Here is a 20,745-nt window from a genome sequence, read left to right as displayed (position 1 = left end):
CCTCATGGGCCTGCTGCAGCGAGTCCAGTGCCTTTTCTCCCATGGGGGGTCCCTGGAATCTCACACACCCTGCCCTTACAGAGCCTGCAGTCCAGGGTGGGAGTTAACCCTTTCCAGTTTCCCAGAGAGGGAGGTCTTGAGTGGAGGGGAGGTCAGGAAACTCGGGGCTGGCAGCATGGTGGGAGGAGGTGAAAGTACGATGACTAGAGCCTTGTGTGCTGCTGTTGACAAAGCTTGAGGGTATGATGGGTGCTGTGTGCAGGGTGTGCCTGAGCAGACAACTTCTGATGGAGTGCTGGGGGAAGTTCAAGGCCGGGAGGCCAGTGAGGGGGCTGATGCACCCATCCAGTGGAGAGGCTATATTTGGAGGCCCTCCTGAGTGGGAGCAAGGCTATGTGGACGATGAGATGAGGTAAGTGAGATGGAAGTGGCTGTACAGCCATTGAAGCTGAGGCAGGAGGATTGCCTAAGTCCAGGAGTTTGAGACCAGCCTGGACAATATATGTCACAGGTGTCAAGATCTTGTCTCTATCAAAAAAAAAATAAATAAATAGTTGACGTAGTGGTGCATACCTCTAGTCCCAGCTACTCGGGAGACTGAGGTGGTAGGATCACTTAAGCCCAGGAGGTCGAGGCTACAGTGAGCCATGATTGTGCCACTGCACTTCCACTTCCACTTCAGCCTAGGGGACAGAGAGACCCAGTCTCACAAAAAAAGAAAAAAAAAAAAAAAGCCATTGGACAGCCCAGGTGGACAGTTAGGTGGAAACACAGAAGGCTCCTGGCCACTCCTTCCATTCTGTGTTTGGGGAAGCACCTGTGCTCAGGTGTGTAACAGCCTGCAGGCCTGGCTGTAGATCGGTGTGCACTGGTGTGTGGGGCAGTTGGGGAGGGTTCAGGCTGGGCTGAGGCAAAGCAGAAATGGGACCAGAACAAGAGGTGCAAGCCTGCGGGGCAGCCTCCCTGCCTAGTCAGTGCTGTGCTTTCCTCATATCTTGGCACAGGTATGACCCACGGCACAACCGCTGGTTCCAGATCCAGTCCCTGCAGCAGGAGCACGCCGACCTGTCCGTGTGTGTTGTAGGCAGGTACATCTACGCTGTGGCGGGCCGTGACTACCACAACGACCTGAATGCTGTGGAGCGCTACGACCCTGCCACCAACTGCTGGGCATATGTGGCTCCACTCAAGAGGGAGGTAAGGAAGAAGAGGGGCCTTCTCCTGCCTAATTTCCTTCCCCAGGATGTGCAAAGAGTGAGAGGCCCAGGTGTTAAGACCCGTCCCAGGTCAGGGAAACAGGCTCAGTGAGCAGAATCCATGCTTCTCCAGAGACCCTGCATTGAATGCATTGATGAGGCCCTATGAGGTTCAGCCAGCCCACCTGGGGAGGCTCATCAAGGATCCAGACCCCATTGCTCAGAATTGCACCCCACTTGTGAGTCTCACATGCTGAGACCTTGTCACACCACCTTGGCCCTGGCAAGCTGCTTTAACCTTATAGTTCAAATGTGGATAGAACATTTGCTCTTTGTGCAGCTGAGATGAGCTGGGACACTTCCAGAGATGTTAAACAGGAAGGGGCCCTGAGAGAGGTGAGGGCCCTCAGTAGCCCAGCTCACTGGCCTATCCTCAGACCTCTTCCCTCTAGGTCCCCTGAAGGGTGGGGCCTTCCAGAGCCAAGAAACACTCGAAGGTTTTATTTTTTATATTAAATCCTATGTTTGAATATTGGGACAACTTGAAAAGAAAACAAAATCATGTGCATCCTATATAATACTTTTATTCCAATTTGAAGATGTTTAAAATTATGTTCATTGTGGAAAAGTGATGTTTTAGGGAGGTGCCTCTTTTTTATATTATGGCTTTGGGGTACTCAGGCCTGGTGTAACAACCAGACATGGGATCCCAGGGAAGGAACAGGCCTTGCTGGCCCCCTATTTCCTGGGTCTCAGCTTCCGAGAACAGGATATGCACGCTGCTAGTACTGGCATAGCATTTGTGGAGCACCTGCTATGGGCCAGGTACACCTTTGGGGATTCCCAAGAGGCAGATGATGGTATGGAGGGCAGGTTCTACCTGCACTGCCTCAGGGAGTTTAGCAAGAGCTCTGGCCTTTGTAAGCCTCTTTCCAGTATCTCTCATGACCCCTAATCCCCCCAGGGACTTAGACTTTGACTTCAGGGAGTGAGGGCTAGTGTCTCCTCAATGGATCCAGCTCTTTATCCAGGTCATTCACATAGCCCACACAGATTTCTGTCTCTTGGGCAGCTGTGAGCTGCAAGCTGTGACCTGCTCCTTGCTCTCAGCTTCTTTGGGGAGAAGGAAGCCTCTTTGGAAGGACACTCCCTACCTGGGGAAAGGAGCAGATTTTGCATGGAGAAGATCAGGAAGTCCTTGAGACCAAGCGGACAAGAAGGGCTCTTGGGTTCTGTTCCAGGAAGGGTGATGGGGGAAGCCTCCTAGGTGGGTGTTGTGGGAGGGGCTTAGCAATTTCTTTGTCTGCGGCAGCTGGGGAAGCAGCAGTTCTCCAGCTTGGCCACAGAGGGGCAGCCTTGGCTTTCAACTAGCTGCGTCCTGGCTGCCGGTGTTCCTTCTTTCATGCATGCATTCATTCCGCAACTACTAAGCACCAAGTACCAAGTCCTGGGAATCCAGTGGTGACAAGAAATGAGAAAGACTCCCCACTCCATGGTGTTTACAGCCTTGTAGGAGAAACCACTCTTAACCAGCAAACAAATCAATAAAGTGGTTACAATTATGGTAAGTGAAATGAAGAGGGGGCTGAACTGAAGCATTTCCAGGGAGGGGGCTCTGGTAGGATGAATCTAGACGGACTTTTTGGGGAATGTCCACCTGAGGAGATGTCAATTAGACCTACCATTTACAGAGGGAGGAAATGTTACTGGGAATGTGTCCTCAGTTCTTATCTTTTTGGTTAAAAGACTTTAAGCAAGAGACATGCATTAACAAAGATAAGTGTAAGGCAGTTTATTGCAAAAGCGAGAGTACATTCTGAAGGCTGAGGCAGAGCACGCTGCTCCAGAATAAGATCGCCCCAACTGGCACTGGGAAACCTCCCTTACGGGAGGTTTAATGATTATGCATAAATGGGCGGGAAGAGGTGTTACTCATAAGCATGTTTTGTTTGGGTGGTCTAGCAGCGCATGCACTGTGGCTCTACATGCTAGTGCATTTATCGCATGTCTCATTAGCATCTTAAATCTTCACCGAGGAGGTGTGTTTTTTACCGTTATAACGAGCAAAAGTTACTTTCGAAGCAAGCAAAACTGGGGCAAAATATACAACACAGGCTCCTTGGGGTGGAAAGTCCCTTGTGGGGTTAGTTCCTATTTGAGCTGGATAAGCTCAACTGAAAGAGGGGTTGGGGCTTTTGAAACCCCAGGTGTGGTTAACATGTCTCAGAGGTCATAGTCCCTTCCGGGCATGCTAGGGGCTGAGGCCGACCTGGAATCCACTTCCCTGCTCATATCTAACCATCTGCCTAGTCTAACAGAAGGACCTTCCAGGGCAGGAGACGGGCTCACAGCTTTTCCTGAGCAGAGGAAGAAACATGGGGCATGCTTGTAGGAAAAGAAAGCCCAAGGATCAAGAGCAGAGCAAGTGAGGCTGGCCCTGGGTCATCGCGTGGTCTGGGTTGAAGGCAGCAGTAACCTGTGCTGACACACAGCTGTGGAGCTGGAGGGAGATGGGAGGGTTCAGAGTGTAGTGTGGAGGTAAACTGATCAGGCTTGCTGATGGATCAGATGTTGGGGAATGAAAAAGGATAGGTCATGTTGGCAGGGCACGGTGGCTCACGCCTGTAATCTCAGCACTTTGGGAGGCCCAGGCGGGCAGATCACCTGAGGTCAGGAGTTAAAGACCACCCTGGCCAACATGGTGAAACCCCATCTCTATTAAAAATATAAAAATTAGCTGGGCGTGGTGGCGGGTGCCTGTAGTCCCAGCTACTCTGGAGGTTGAAGCAGGAGAATGGCGTGAACCCAGGAGGCAAAGGTTGCAGTGAGCGGAGATCACACCACTGCATTCCAGCCTGGGCAACAGAGCAAGACTCTGTCTGAAAACAAACAAAAAACCTCACAGGATTGGTACACTGAATATTACAAAAAACCGATGAAAGAAATAAAAGAAGATGTGAATAGATGGAGAGACATACCAAGTCCATGGATTGGAAGAGTCCAATAGTAAGAATGTCAGTTCTTTCCCAACCCAATTAATAATACATATATTAATACAGTATTCCTTATATTGGTATAGTATTAATACAGGAATACTAGTATTTCTATCAAAACTTCAGGAATGTTTTTTGTACTATTAAGGGAAAATGAAAATGGAAGCTGAGGTTTGGATATGCCCCTAGGCCAACTGCCTCTAGCCATGTAACTGAAAGTTAAGCTGTCCTCCCTCAGTGTGATAGCATTACAAAGAAAGCTTATGCACAGTAGAGAACAATATACTTCCTCATTCATGCTTTATAAACTGTGCTGTAACTGCTGTGAATTGGGGCTTCATACCACTTCCAGTTTGGGGTTTCTTGGTTCATGAAATCTTTTACAGGCACAATAAGCTTTTTAAAATATTTTTATTTGTTTATTTTTTGAGACAGAGTCTCACTCTGTCACCCAGGCTGGAGTGAAGTGGCATGACCCTGGCTCACTGCAACCTCTGCCTCACTGGTTCAAGTGATTCTCCTGCCTCAGCCTCCTGAGTAGCTGGGATTACAGGTGAGCACCACCATGCCCAGCTAGTATTTATATTTTTAGTATCATGAGGGTTTCACCATATTTATAGCCCAGGCTGTTCTTGAACCCCTGGTCTCAAGTGATCTGCCTGCCTCGGCCGAAGTGCAGGGATTAGAGAAGTGAGCCATTACACCCAGCCTAAAATTTTTTTTTATTGCCGGGTGCAGTGGCTCATGTCTGTAATCCTGGCACTTTGGAAGGCCGAGGATGGTGTATCACTTGAGGTCAGGAGTTCAAGACCAGCCTCACCAACATGGTGAAACCCCGTCTCTACTAAAAATACAAATATTAGCTGGGTGTGGTGCCACACACCTTGTAATCCCAGCTACTCGGGAGGCTGAGGCACAAGAATCGCTTGAAGCCAGGAGGCAGAGGTTGCAATGAGCCAAGTTTGTGCCACTGCACTCCAGCCTGGGTGACAGAGTGAGACTCTGTCTCAAAAAATAATAATAAAATAAATTTTAAAATAAGTAATTTTTAAATTTTGATTTGATTTTACTTGTGATAGTAGATGTAAATGAGATTATTCTGAAATTTATATATAAAGGCAAAGGAACTAGAATAGCTCAAATAATTTTGAAAAAGAACAATAAAATGGGAGGAATCTGCCCAATTTCAAGATTACTACATAGCTACAGTAATCAAAGCTGTGGTGTGGATAGAGTGTTAGACACATAGACCAGTGAAACAGAATGGAAAACCCACAGACCCGGGTAAACATGCCCAGTTGTGTTACACATGATTTTGGACAAAGGTGCAGAAGCAATAGAGTGGAGGAAAGATATCTTTCAGCAAATAGTGTTGGAGCACTTAGATATCCATCGGCAAAAAAATGGACATCAACCCAAGTGCCATACCATACACCAAAATTAATTCAAAATGGCTTATGGAGTTAAATGTAAAACCATAAAACTTCTAGGAAAAAAAAGAAAATCTTTTTTTTTTTTTGAGACTGTTGATTTTTAATATTTTCTTTAAAAAATACAAAGGAAATTAACTCTGTGGGTTAATACAATTCAGAGAAAGAGGGAAAAATGGAATTTCAGAGCAAAGGTTGTTTAGGTTATCACATTCCCACACTCCCAATACCTATAAAACAAGAATTTCACTCCATGACACAGAGGAATATTGAATGATAGCCCAGAAATGTTGATAGTTGAGGTACTGAAACTAACAAAAGGATTTTGGTTGTCCTTGGTTACTCTGTCCTGTGATGAATAAAATATACACTAAAGGACAGGTAAGGAAAACTTATAGCAGAAAAAAGACTAAATGTACCAAACACAGCAGTACAAACCACTCCTTGGCAGAAGTGTGCTTCTGAAAGAATGGGGCAGTAATCAGGTAGCTGAAATAGTAGGCTACTGTCACTCCCAGCCCATCCCCAAATAAATAGTGTGGAAGTGTAATAGTGTAGTATTTGATTCAAAAAAGAAAGTCTTTCACCCCCATTCAAGGCAAACATTGCCATGGCTAGATGAGCCCTGGCAGGTAATAAGACAACTGTAAAATCACAGGTACTTCTAGTTTATCCCCAGTTATACCGAACTCCCACATTGATGTCATCTTCTCTCATCCCAATATTTGTTCACTCTTTTATTTCCCCAAGGTGCGAAAGACCTTGGGGAAATAAAAAGATCTTTCAAATAATATGCCCTTCTCCATCTTCCAAGCTATGTAATGCTTCAGTGCTGTTCTAAGTTCACTGACATTCCATCCAGTTCAGTTTACTTCACTTATTCTAATTTCAATTGTGATATATAAATCCTGACCTCCAAAAGAAGTGTCAGATGAGTCTCTCTCCCTTGGCCCCAAAGTTTTGTGGGGTTTTCCCTTTTGTTTCTCTCTAGAATGGAACTGTGTTGCCCCTAGCTACCTGGAGATTAGAAAATGTATTTGTTCTTGGAAAAAAAAAAAAAGACTTGAATTTTACCAAGTTTACCTAAATTGGTATCCTTCCAATCATCTAGGCTGGATATTACCCACATCTAGTAGGCAATACTCACCTTAGTTCTTTGCAACGTATGAGGCACAACATACATATAGTACACCAAGTGGTAAGTTAGAAATGACAGGAAAGTGCTCCCCAAAGCAGTGGGAGAGGTCATGTGGTCTCTTACATCCATTCAATGTACATTCTTTTCCCTGGAGTATGTTACCCACCCTTCTCAGGAACAACAACCAGGACGAGGGGGAGTATGTGTCAAATAAGTACAATCATCACTGCACTGGTGCCTGTAATCACCCTGTGCACACAGTGAGAAACAGACATTCTGGAAAGGATTCTTGATTCTCCCACTAACTGTCCGCTGGACTGGTCACTAGCTCTGGATGGTGCTCCAACAATGGTCACTTCTTGTGGAGAACACACACCAGCATCACAGCGCTGGGTTCCCGTGGATGTCACGACTTCCCAGCTGTCGATGATAGGGTCATAACATTCAATGCTACTTAGCAGGGAATTACCATCATATCCTGAAGTTGCATAGAGTCTCCCCCAAAGCACTGTGGCCCCTACATTGCATCGTGGAGTGGTCATATTGGTGACACTTGTCCAGGAATCAGTGAGAATGTTGTATGCTTCATTGGAAGAAAGGTGGGCTGTACCATCAAATCCCCCCACCACATAAATATGGTCATTCAGCAGGGCTACTCCCACACCAGAACACTCGATGGCCATTGATGTAACATTAGTCCGATGTCCTGTATGAGGGTATATTTCTCAACTGAATTTAAGATATTCAAGCCGTCATACCCTCCTAGACAGTGGATCACTCCGCTGGCCACTACGGGTCCAGCACCTTCCTGGGCTGCCTGCATATCTCCCAGCATGCTCCACTGGTCAATGTTTGGATCATACCACTCCATATTGGTGTGACACCTGCTTCCATCAAAGTCTCCAGAGACATAGGTCATATCTCCCCGGGTGGTGGCTCCAGCAAGACCTTGTCAGACATTCATCGGGGTCACAGAATACCAGACCCCATCCTCATCTGCTGTGTAGTCTAGACATTCCACTGAACTAAGGCAGGAACAGCTATCATAGCCACCAATAATGTAGATTTGGTCATGTAGGGACACTGAGGCCACATAATGTCTGTTACGAGTGATGTTTGGCAAAAATCTCCACTCCTGAGTCTTAGGGTCATATTTCTCTACCACGTCAATGGGAGACTGCTGGCTTCCGAAGCCCCCAGCCACCAAAAGCACTTCATTGGCTCCTAGGTGAGCCCTTGTCCTGGGTCCCTGCATCTGACACTGAAGTTCAGGCCTCAGATGAAACTTCTTTGCTTCATCCACCAGATCCCTGCATTGTAAACTACAGCGGAAGAAAGGCTCAGCATCTGTTACATCTGTGATATACCTGGGGGTTAGCAGGGGCATCCGCACATACTGTAGCAGGTTAGGCAAGGGTTTTTCCCGCTGTTTCTTGACATGCTTCAGGCAGTTGATGACAGCCTCAAAGACTGGCTCTTCAGAATCCACCTGAATTTCATCGCACTTGATTAGCTTTTCCACCCCTCCTTGACTCAGAAGAATGAACTCTTCATGCTATACCACTTCAGAAAAATGCTTCTGGCTGCTTGCATCAGGTCAACACAATTGGGGTTTTAGCAAAATCCCTAATAACCCAGGCAATTAGAAGGGTCCAACTGACTAAGAACTCACAACAGGCTTGTTTCACACCTTTCAACTGAAGCAGACAGGTTGCAGGAAGCAGTTCTTGTGCATTCTCCACTGTCACATGTACTGTTTCTGTGTGCACAAAGTCCGATAAAATGTCCATGGTAGAGGCAGTCAAACTTTGGATATCAACATAAGAAGGTTTCCCCTTCTGTGAAAGCTCACTAGTGAACATGGCACAGAAGTAATCACTACAGGCAACCAGCACAATCCAACGGGCAGGGAAGTCTTTCTGCTCTACTCTCAATGTCACATCATAGGGTATTGCTTTTCCTGAGGGAGTTCATTGAATTGAGGATGGATTTAGCATGAGTATTTGTCATTATGTCTTTGGGGGCCATAATGCCTCCCATAAAGCAGGGCAAAGAAAGAACAAAATGGGTCCTTGGATTCTGCAACTCTGCTCCTGAAACCACACAGCCGCGCCAGGGCCCATCCCCAGCCTGTGAGGATGGAGTGGGGCATGGGGCCAGCAGGCAGCTCAGGAGGAGCTGAAGCGTCGCCACCGTCGCCCACCCCCCCACCCCCTGGGTGCAGAGGCTCTGGAGCCGTCCGGGTCTGGTCCCTGCGGCGGCCGTGTGATGTGATGACCAGAAGAAAATCTTGAGGATCTAGCTAGAGCAAGGAATTCTTAGACTTGACCCCAAAAGTATGAGCCATAAAAAGAAAAATTGATAAGCTGGACTTCATCAAAATTAAAAAATATTTGCAAACCACCTATCTGACAAAGGACTAGTATTAAATAAATACATATATAAACAACTCTTAAAACTCAATGAAAGGCCAGACGCGGTGACTCACACCTGTGATCCCAACATTTTGAAAGGCCAAAGTGGGCGGATCACGAGGTCAGGAGTTCGAGACCAGCCTGGCCAACATGGTGAAACCCCGTGTCTACTAAATATACAAAAATTAGTCGGGCGCAGTGGCACACGCCTGTAATCCCAGCTACTTGGGAGGCCGAGGCAGGAGAATCGCTTGAACCTGGGAGGTGGAGGTTGCAGTGAGCCGAGACAGTGCACTCCAACCTGGGCGACAGAGTGAGTGTCCGTCTCAAAACAAAACAAAACCTTGGCAAAATACTGCAAATAACCCCATTAGAAAGAGGGCAAAAGAAGCTGGGCACGGTGACTCACACCTGTAATCCCAGCGCTTTGAGAGGCCGAGGCGGGTGGATCACGAGGTCAGGAGATTGAGACCATCCTGGCTAACACAGTGAAACCCCGTCTCTACTAAAAATACAAAACATTAGCTGGGTGTGGTGATAGACGCCTTGTAGTCCCAGCCACTCGGGAGGCTGAGGCAGGAGAATGGCGTGAACCTGGGAGACAGAGCTTGCAGTGAGCCGAGATCATGCCGCTGCACTCCAGCCTGGGCGACAGAGCAAGACTCTGTCTCAAAAAAAAAAAAAAGAAGGCAAAAGAGTTGAAGAAGCATTTCACTGAAGAGGATATACAGATGGCAAATAAGCATATAAGGAGATGTGTAACATTATTAGCTATTAGGGAGATGCAGATTAAAGCCACAGTGAGAGAACTACCTCAGGATGACTAAAATAAAAAGTAGTGACAGTACAAAATACTGGTGACTGTGCAGGGAAACTATGCTCATGCATTGCTGATAGGAATGTGAAATGGTACAGCCACTCTGGAAAACAGATCTGGCAGTTCTTCCAACTATCATGTGACCCAGCAGTTACCATCCTGGGTGTTTATCCTAGAGAAATGAAAACTACTCTGTATACGTTAGCCAGGCATGGTGATGCGTGCCTGTAATCCCAGCTACTCGGGAGGCTGAGGCATGAGAATTGCTTGAATCCAGGAGGCAGAAGTTGCAGTGAGCCAAGATTTTGCCACTATACTCCAGCATGGGCAATAGACCAAGATCCTGTCTCAAAAAATAAAAAATTTTTAAAAACTTACCTGTACATGAAGATTAATAGTAGCTTTATTGGTAATAGCCAGAAACTGGAAACAAATCAGATGTTTTCAACAGTGAATGGTTAAACAAGCTGTGGTGGATACACATGGAATACTACTCAGCAATAGAAAAGGAACTAACTATTGGTACATGTTGAATACCCCTTATCTGAAATGCTGGGGACCAGAAGTGTTTTGGATTTCAGATTTTTTCAGATTTTGGAATCTTTGCATTATAGTTACTGCTTTAGCATTTCTTATCCAAAAGTCTGAAATGCATTTCGTTTGAGTGCCATGTATGTACTCAAAAAGTCTCAGATTTTGAATGTACTCAACCTGTACATGCAATAACTTGGTAGAACCTGGGTTGGGGTAGAAAGCCAATGTCAGAAGGTTGTATACTGATTTAATTCAGACAACACTCTTGAAGTTACAAAATGGTAGAAATAGAGAGGAGATTGGTGGTTTCCAGGGCTTAAGGAAGGGATTAGGGTAAGGGAGGTGAGTGGGTGTCACCCTAAAGGGCAGCCCCTTGGGATCCTGGTGGCTGTGTCCGCATCAGCATCCTGGTGACACTGTGATATAGTGACACAGGCTCTTACCATTGCGGAAGGAAGGCACATGGGACCTCTGTATTGTTACTTCCAACTATACGTTACTCTACACTTATCTCAAAATTAAAAGTTTAATTCAAAAGAAAAACCTCAGCTGGGTGTGGTGGCTCATGCCTATAATCCTAGCACTTTGGGAGGCTGAGGCAGGCAGGTCACAAGGTCAGGAAATCGAGACCATCCTGGCCAACATGATGAAACCCCGTCTCTACTAAAAATACAAAAATTCGCTGGGCTTGGTGGTGCATGCCTGTAATCCCAGCTACTTGGGAGGCTGAGGCAGGAGAATCATTTGAACCAGGGAGTCGGAGGTTGCAGTGAGCCGAGATCACGCCATAGCACTCCAGCCTGGTGACAGAGCGAGACTCCGTCTAAAAAAAAAAAAGAAAAACCCCCTAGACCCTTACTGGTGATAGGAGAAGACCTAAACCAAACCCTTGGTGTGTTTTCTTCCTCCCCACTGCTTTGTCCACCTCTCTAGACTCTTGTTTTGTCGCCCACATGGCCTCAGTGTTAGTGACTTGCCCGGTGACATAGCTCTGGAGGCTTCACACCCTGAGGGGCTCCTCTACCCTCAAAACACCCAGGGCCTTGCCTTGGGGCCTTCTATTGGCCTGCTCGGTGTGAGGGGTGGGTTCTCTTACCTTGGGGCCAAGGTAAGAGGTTCCCGTGATGGGGGCAGGCTGGGCCTGTAGAGATAGCCCACCAGAGGGAAGGTAAAAAGCCCACAAAAGATTGAGGACCAGGATCCAGAGCCATGTGTATTTTTCTCCCCACATCATAAGTTTGATGTCAGATATTATTTACAAACAGATTTTGAAAGCAGGGTCAGCAGGCCCGGAGGATTGCATGTCCAGTGGGAGTGGGGGAGGGGTGCAGGCCACTGAGGGCAGGTCAGCAGTCCCCAGGGTTCTGTGGCTTCTCCCAGACTGGCTTGAAAAAAATGCTTTTATTTTCTTGGAGTTCCCCCATGCAGATGTTAACTTTAGGGGCAAAGGAAAGACAAAGGTTACATTTCATCTCTGAGTCTATAGATGTATCCCCTATTGGGAAGAGGTTAGAGGTCAGTGACAAAGACAGGATGTCCCATGAGAATCGAGGGAGGATTCTTGTCTGTATGTGAGGAGTAAGTGGGAAGTGGTGCAGCCTCACAGTGTTGTCAGGCAGATGTGGGGTGGTGATTGGCCTTGACAGAGTACCCAGCCACCCTTCCTCACTGCCCTCTCACGCCATTTCTCCTGGTGGCTCCACACAGGTGTATGCCCACGCAGGCGCGACGCTGGAGGGGAAGATGTATATCACCTGCGGCCGCAGAGGGGAGGATTACCTGAAAGAGACACACTGCTACGACCCAGGCAGCAACACTTGGCACACACTGGCTGATGGGCCTGTGCGGCGCGCCTGGCACGGCATGGCGACCCTCCTCAGCAAGCTGTATGTGATCGGGGGCAGCAACAATGATGCCGGATACAGGAGGGATGTGCACCAGGTGAGTGGGGCCGGGGGCTGTCCACACCCGTCATCATTCCCAACCCTCTCAGTTGTTGTTGATGGAAAATGTAATTGAAACATGTGCCTTTTTAAAATAGACTATTTTTCAAAGCAGTTTTAGGTTCACAGCAAAATTAAGTGGAAGGTACAGTTTCTATACACCCCTTTTTCCCTGCATACACATACAGCCTCCCCACTGCAGACCTCTCGCTCCACAGGGGTGGATATGTCACAGTTGTAGAAACTGCATTGATGCGTCACCATCAACCAGAGTCCACAGTGTTCACTCTTGGTACATTCTGTAGGTTTGGACAAATGTCACCATGACAGTATCATACACATACACATCTACCTTTGCTTATTATTCTTAAAAACTTTTAGGCCGGATGTGGTGGCACATGCCTGTAATCCAAGCAGTTTGGGAAGCCAAGGTGAGAGGATCGCTTGAGCTCAGGAGATTGAGACCAGCCTGGGCAACATGTTGAAACCCCATCTCTACAAAAATACAAAAATTAGCCAGGTGTGGTGGTGCATGCCTGTAATCTCAGCTACTTGGGAGGCTGAGGTGGGGGGATGGTTTGAGCCCAGGAGGCAGAGGTTGCGGTAAGCTGAGACCACACCACTGCACTCCAGCCTGGGTGACAGAGCCAGGCCTTGTCTCAAAAAAAAAAACTTTTAGAGTCAGGCTGGCGGCACATACCTGTAGTCCTAGCTACTCAGGGGGCTGAGGTGGGAGGATCGTTTCAGCCCAGCAGTTGGAGGCTTCATTGAGCTATGATCACACTGCTGTTCCCCAGCCTCGGTGACAGAATGAGACCCTGTCTCTATTAAAAACAAAACAAAACAAACAAAAGAACAAAACTTTTATTATAAAGTTAATACAACCACATTGCAGGAACTTTAAAAAATAGAGATGGGTGGCCAGGCATGGTGGCTCACGCCTGTAACTGCAGCACTTTGGGAGGCCGAGGCGGGTGGATCTCTAGGTCAGGCGTTCAAGACCAGCTTGGCCAAGATGGTGAAACCCCATCTCTATTAAAAATACAAAAATTAGCCAGGTGCGCTGGTGGGCGCCTATAATCCCAGTTACTTGGGAAGGCTGAGGCAGGAGAATCGCTGGAACCCGGGGGGCGGAGGTTGCAGTGAGCCGAGATCGCACGACTGCACTCCAGCCTGGGCAACAGAGCAAGACTCCGTCTCAAAAAAAGAAAAAAAAATAGAGATGGGTGAGGAAAAGCATTTATAATCAGGCCCCTGCAGCACTGTTTTTCCATATGACCATCTTCAGTATTGACCGTGTATGTTTTCTGCCTGAAAGCATCCCGTTCTGAGCTGGGCACAGTGGCTCACGCCTGTAATCCCTGCACTTCGGGAAGCCAAGGCAGGTGGATGGCTTGAGTCCAGGAATTGATACCAGCCTGGGCAACAGGGTGAAACCCCATCTCTACTAAAAATACAAAAAAAAAATTAGTCGGGCATGGTGGCTTGCACCTGTGGTCCCAGCTACTTGGGAGGCTGAGAGAGAATCACCTGAGCCCAGGAGGTTGAGGCTGCAGTGAACCTCAGTGATGGTGCCACCGCACTCCAGCCTGAGTGACAGAGCGAGACCTTGTCTCAAACAAACAAACAAACAAACAAACAAAAAAGAGCATCCTATATCCCATTCTGCTTCTCTCAGTGACTTTTGTCCTGGGCATTTTCCAGTTTAACACTCAATCTTCATAATCCCCTCTTGTGTCTGAGTTTTAACTATTCCAAATAACATGACAAGTAACAGTTGCTTTGTTGGACTTTTCAAGTATTTTGGATTATTTCCTTAGGTTCATGCCACAGTTCTCAAAGTGTGATTCTCAGACTAACAGAGTCTGCATCACCTGGGAACGCTGTGTGATGAAGCACCTCAGACCCACTAATTCAGAAGCCCTGAGGGTGGGGCTTGGCAATCTGGGTTTTAACAGGCCCTCTGCTTGTGAGATCCTCCGGACCAGCACATTCATTTTCTATTGCTGCAGTAACCTATCTCCACAAACTTAGCAACTTAAGATAAATGTATTCTGCATTCACAAGTCCTCTGACAGGGCCTTGCCAGGCTAAAACCAGGGTGTGGTCAGGGCATCTTTCCTTTGTGGAAACCCTAGTGGGGATCTGCCTCCTTGCTCACCCAGGTGTTTAGAAGAATTCAGTCCCTGGCAGTTGCAGTCCCATTTCCTTGCTAGCTGTCAGCTGAGGGCCTTCTTGGCTTCTAAAGGTCCCCACTTTTCCTGGCTTCGGGGTGCTTCATCTTCAAAGCCAGCAATGGCAGGTTGAGTCCTCCTCACTTCTCAGCTCTCTCGTCTGGCTTTACCCTTCCTTTCTTTTGATGGAGTCTTGGTCTGTCACCCAGGCTGGGGGGTAGTGGTGCAATCTCAGCTAACTGCAACCTCTGCCTCCTGGGTTTAGGCGATTCTCCTGCTGTAGCCTCCTGAGTAGCTGGGAGGACTGCAGGTGTTCGCCACCACACCTAGCTAATCTTTGTGTTTTTAGTAGATGGAGTTTTGCCATGTTGGCCAGGCTGGTCTGAAACTTCTGACCTCAGGTGATCCATGCACCTCAGCCTCCCAAAGTGCTGGGATTACAGGTGTGAGCCACCACCCCCAGCCTCCCCTTCCACTTTTTTTTTTTTTTTTTTTTTGAGATGGAGTCTCGCTCTGTCACCAGGCTGGAGTGCAGTGGTGCTCTTGGCTTACTGCACCCTTCGCCTCCTGGGTTCAAGCGATTCTCCTGCCTCAGCCTCCCGAGTAGCTGGGGTTACAGGGATGTGCCACCATGCCCAGCTGATTTTTGTATTTTTAGTAGAGACGGGGCTTCATCGTGTTGGCCAGGATGATCTCGATCTCTTGACCTTGTGATCCGCCCACTTTGGCCTCCCAAAGTGCTGGGATTACAGGTGTGAGCCACTGTGCCCAGCCTCTCCCCTTCCACTTTTAAGGGCTCATGCAATTGGATGGGTCACCTGGAAAATCCAGGAAAACTGCCTCATCTCAGGGTCTGCACCTTTAATTCTTTTTTTTTTTTTTTCTGTATTCTCGCACCCTCGATCCTATCTGCAAAGCCCCTTTGGCCACTCAAGGTAGCATATTCTGGAGATTAGGAACTAGACATCTTTGGGGGCCACTATTCTGCCACCATAGCTAGAGAACCAAAAACGGCTAATCAGTTAAGAAGATAAGATTTTCATGGCTCTTAATACTTATTGCCAAATTCCTTTTCTGGCATGTCAGACAGATACATAGTAGTATGGCTTTACCACACCCTCACCAGCATTGGGTTTTGTGATTTTTCTTCTCTGCAGTGGTTGCTAGTTAATAGTTGGAAAATTTGTCTCTGATGTTTTGATTTTGTATTTCTTGAATTACTAGTAGGTTGAACATTTTTCCATGTCTTTGTTTACTGTTTTGGACAATTTTGAAGACAAGAGAATGTTGATGTTGATTACTCCGCAAGGAATTACTTCCACTTTCTGTCTCCTCCCCCTGTCCTGCTGCCTGTGTTGAGTGCTGCAGGTGAGGTTGAAGACATTTCAGTGGAGTCCCTGTTTCTCAGGCAGCTTCCGTTTCCTGGAGGGGAGAGAAGCAGTGCCCTCAGACATGGGGAACAACCACATGCTGATGGGGGCATAGCCACACACTTGAGGGCAGAGACTGGCTTAGGGCCAGGTGGCCTGAAGGAAGGGCTAGGCTCGAGCAAAGCCAGAGGGAATTGGATCATTCTAGGGGAGGGCCCAAAAGACAGGCTCCTGCAGACTCAGCCATCCCTGAGTGAGAGAGCAGCAGCCTAGCCCATGGGCAGGATGTTTCAACACTGGCCCTGTGCCATCCTTCCAGGGGGTCTGACCTGTTGGAATGGTGGGTAACTGTGGCCACCTTGGTCAGTGGGCTTGTAGGGGAGCTGGTAGCCTTGTCCCAGCAGGTGCTGGGCTTTATTCTGGCTTTGGCTTTGCAGGTGGCCTGCTACAGCTGCACGTCTGGACAGTGGTCTTCCGTCTGCCCACTCCCTGCTGGGCACGGTGAGCCTGGCATTGCCGTGCTGGACAACAGGATCTATGTGCTAGGTGGCCGCTCACACAACCGTGGCAGCCGCACGGGCTATGTGCACATTTACGATGTGGAGAAGGACTGCTGGGAGGAGGGGCCCCAGCTGGACAACTCCATCTCAGGCCTGGCGGCCTGTGTGCTCACCTTGCCTCGCTCCCTGCTCCTCGAGCCGCCCCGCGGTACCCCTGACCGCAGCCAGGCCGACCCGGACTTTGCCTCTGAGGTGATGAGTGTGTCTGACTGGGAGGAGTTTGACAACTCCAGTGAGGACTAGGCTTCCTGTGCCTGGTGTCAGAGGGAAGGGCGGCTGGGGCTGCAGGGCAGTGAAACCCACGCAGCCTAGGCCACAGCACTTTACTCCAGGGCAGGGCCCCCTGCCCCTGTTGGCCACAGCTTGGGGGCCCTGCCCTCTTTCTTCACACCAGCCCGTTGGCCAGCCTGCCGCAGGCATCTCAGGGCCGTGCAGATCCCGGCCTGTGGATTACATCACAGCAGGAAATGCTTCTGAAAGGCTTTGGTCTTCCTCAGTGAGCCCTGGAGGGGTTGGCCTTCTCTTTCCTCCCTGCCTAGATCAGTCCTTATCCAAAGGGACCTGGGAGCTGACAGCCTGGGCAGGGGGGCTGAGGTACGTGGCAGCCCTCTTTCTGTGAATGGGGTGGGCCTGTGGGAGTAGCTGGGGTTGGAGGATGAGAGCTCCTGAGGGGCAGAGGAGCAGAGATGCATCAGCTCTCCTGGGACTGGCTCTGTGATAAAAAGACCCCTCCCGCTGGGTTTTCAGACCCCATGTTGTTGATCAATGAAATAAAGCATCTTACAGAAGGTGTTAACTGTTTTTCTGTAGCCACAGCCTCAGTTCCTTTCCACAGTGCATCCAAGCTGCATCCCTGGGAAGTGTGGCTTCTGGGGTCAGAGCTGCCGTCTGGGAGGCTGTGGAAGCCCAGGCCAGAAGCCAAGTGGCACTAGGAAGACCCTGCCTGAGAGGGAAGCACAGTCAACTCCACAAGCTAACAGGGCAGTCAGTGGGAAAGCTGGAACTTGCCCTGGTCTGGTGACAGGTGGTTGTGTAGCCCACTTGAGTGTCTTTTCTGGTGTGGAACTTGTCTCCCAACCAGGGCAGCACACAGAATTTCAGTTCAGCTCCAGTTAGGAGTCTGTCAGCCTGAGAGGGTCAGGGAGCCACAGCCTCAGCACCTGGGAGCGGGGCAGCATCACAGGGGCATGGAGGGTGGCCCCTCTGGCCTGTGCCCGGCTCTTCCCAACCTCCTAAAGCTGAGTGTGCTGGGGAGGGGATCTGCATGTGCTACAGGTTTTCCAGGTAACCCTTAGACACCCAGTCTCAAGGACCACACTGGCACAGCAGCTGGGACCCTCCCCTTTTCACCTGTCCCGGTGCTTTTCTTGCCCTCTTGAGACCACCAGGCTTAGCCTGCACCCTGCATGGATGGGCTGTGAGTCCACACCAGCGTGACCACAGGGCTGCACCACACGAAGCTTTCTTCCATCTAGATGCCCTCACAGGGTCTGCACCTGCAGACTCCTACTATGGGCCTTGTGCCCAGAGCCATCCTGCAGACAGGGCTGTAACTGGCCAAGGCCCCATCCTCTCCCAGTTGACTGGGCAGAGCATGGGAACAGCCATGTGTTTTTGCTGGCATCCTGTCCCGGAAGAGAAGGGGGCAGTGTGCTGCTTGATGGGAGGAGAGGGGATGGGGAGGGGGGATCATCAGTCACTCTGGGCTCTCCTAAATGGATACCCCAAGGATTCTTGAGAGTAGAGGCAAATCCCTCGGAGTTGGCCTGTGCCTCCAGGGCTGTGGTATGTGGGTGTGTGTGAGACCTGAAGACCTTCCTCACTGTCCTGGGCCCTGAGTACCCCTGAGGAAACATGACATCACCTTAGGGTAGCAGACGCGGTGTTGAGCCCCGGTGGGGCAGGATGGCTACACACTCCAGTGTCATCTCCCTTCTCCCGAGGGTGGGGTTCAGAGTAGGAACCCCACTCTGTGGGTCTCAGACCCAGCACTTCCTGTATCTCTGCTACCACCTGGCAGGCCAGGGCAGTAGCTCCTGCAGACCTCAGAGGTTTCTGGAAAGGAGCACCAGACATGCCCCACCACTCTCCAATGTGTTCTGACACCATGCTGGCTGGCACCATCTCACCTGAGCCACCAGCCACAGCCACAGGTTTGCAGGAGGCCTCTGGTCTGCAGGAGCAGGAAGGGCTCACTGAGGTCCTGCACAGCCTGGGGAGGAGTGGAGAGTGCCTTGGAATTGGGCGCAGCCTGGCCCTGCCAATGTCGGCCTTGGGGCGCAGCTGGGTTTCTAAGGGCTACATCTCATACCCCTGAGCTGAGGCAACCCAACTTGTGCTCTCCAGTGTGGCTAGGCTCGTGGTCCCCGCTTTCACGCAAAACCCTCCTCAGCCTTCAAGGTCCACTTCCTTCTGGCAGCCATCCTGGCCAAAGCCAGCAGGCCAGGGCTCCAGGCTCCAGCAGTTTGCCTGTGTGGTGGTCAATTGTCTGTGGGTTCCTTCTACATCCTGGTGCCACGTGGATGATCCTTCATTCCTCCCATACTTCTCAGTCTTCCCCCAGGGGTGCAGTGGTGGCTGGGACAAATGAGGGCTCTGCCCATGACACCCAAAGTTGCCATCCACTGCAAGGGATGTATGCACCAGGTCATGAGGTGAGGCTGGGGACGATGCTTGTCCTGAGAGCATTGGTGGATAGCCACATGCGAGATTAAAAAGACTACTCTGGGTGACAAACAGGGGTGGGCAGAGATCTGAGACATTTAGGAGGTCCTGAGGGATTGGGGGGGCACCATCCAGGTGGTGCCCTTCCTGTACAGAGGTGGCACATGGGGGTGGGAACAGGTCTGGGGGAAGGAGAAAGGTGATGGAATTTGATATGCCTGTTCATGACCTCCATCCAGCTGAGGTGAGTGTCCCCTCCAGCCCAGGGGGTCAGTGCCTCTAAAGCCGGGAGCTGGGCTGGGATAGACCCTGCAGCCACTGGGACCTCTGCTGGCCTTTATTGGGAGCAGTAATCTGGATCGTCCGTGGGAGGGGCCCCAGCACTGGGAGGGCACTGCTGAGGTCAGGGCTGTGCCCAGGCTGAGCTGCCCAGAAGTGGTTGGCCTGTTTATTTGTCCCCAAGTTGTTGCATTTGTGTCCACACTGGTTCCACTTCTCTTTCAGCCCACCCCACCTCCCTTGTGCACCAACATGGCTGAGTGAGGAGCCTGCTCTTCCCCATCCCACTCTCTGCCTGTACCAGCCTGGTGATGCCTGTGGCCTTGGGCCTTTCAGTGGCTCCTCCTCCAAGCCCCCTTCTCCAGCCCCACCTTTCATGGCTATCTGGCCACACCTGGAGAGAGTCTGCCTGCCCTCCCTCAGTGAGCCTGTGGGCCGCATGTGGCCTGCTCCCCAAAGAACACAGGTGCCCTCTCCTTGCTCAGGCCGCCTGCCAGCTCCCAAGTCCCCAAAAGACATCCTCACTAGGACCTGGATACACACGGGACATTTGTGCTCCCTGCCCAAGCTCCCAACTCCTTGGACCTAAGAGTGGGTCTGCCCCAGTTGCCCGCCCGGGGACCTGCACCCTGCTGCTTCCCAGTCCAAGTCCAGCTTCCCCGCTGGCTCCCTAGGGCCTGTCCCTCTGTCTTGCTCCCTTCCCACACCTTCCCTCTGCTTTGTGCTGTTACCCACCTTGCCTGATGCAGGAGTTCCCACTCCAGCCCCAACCTCTCCTGGAAATCCGACAGCCAGCAGAACCCACTGCCCAGACTCCCCGAGCCCCCTTCACTCCTCAACTAGGATTGCAGGGTTTCCATCCCGGGGGTCTCCTTCTGTCTACTTCTTCCTACCGCAGTCCACAGCCGGGCCATTCTACCTCCTCTGCATCTCTCCCATCCGTCCCTACGGAGACCCCTTCCCCCAGGCCTCGGGTCCGGACCCAGTCTACCACAGGCCTCAAGCATCCTGCTCGGTCCGCCCCTTGCGAGTTTTGAGTGCGCAGGAGTGCGCAGGGGGAGCTGACCGCACATCTCAGCACTACAAGGACTTCGCAGTGGGGTGCTGTGGAGTTGGCTTTCGGCCTCGACCTGGGCTGTCTGAGGGCCTCACTCCCTTAGCCGGTTCCGAGGCGCTGGGGGCGGGGGTGGGCTTGCGGAGTCGCGGCCGTGTCCCCCATCCGCCTTCCCGTCC

At 50.2% G+C, this 20,745-nt stretch overlaps 1 protein-coding gene and 1 pseudogene across 3 annotated transcripts in view; one reads left to right on the top strand and one right to left on the bottom strand.

The window, feature by feature from the left end:
- KLHL22 (kelch like family member 22) overlaps positions 1-17,370 on the top strand; it is a 53,438-nt gene extending 36,068 nt beyond the window's left edge. For both annotated transcript variants that reach the window (XM_025400734.1, XM_025400735.1), the window contains exons 5-7: positions 1,005-1,197; positions 12,230-12,463; positions 16,447-17,370. In XM_025400734.1, the coding sequence (XP_025256519.1) occupies positions 1,005-1,197; positions 12,230-12,463; positions 16,447-16,812 (793 nt within the window). In that variant the 3' untranslated portion in view covers positions 16,813-17,370. The remainder of the gene's footprint in view (positions 1-1,004; positions 1,198-12,229; positions 12,464-16,446) is intronic.
- Positions 6,770-9,325, bottom strand: LOC112633790 (annotated as a pseudogene). The gene has a single exon (XR_003121584.1). The product of XR_003121584.1 is annotated as a kelch-like protein 12 pseudogene (transcript).
- Positions 17,371-20,745: the final 3,375 nt, after the last annotated feature.

This window comes from Theropithecus gelada, chromosome 10 (assembly GCF_003255815.1).
Source record: "Theropithecus gelada isolate Dixy chromosome 10, Tgel_1.0, whole genome shotgun sequence".
In the NCBI taxonomy this organism is placed as follows: Eukaryota; Metazoa; Chordata; class Mammalia; order Primates; family Cercopithecidae; genus Theropithecus; species Theropithecus gelada.
Note: the sequence above shows the minus strand (reverse complement) of the source record. Positions and strands in the feature narration are given on the sequence as shown.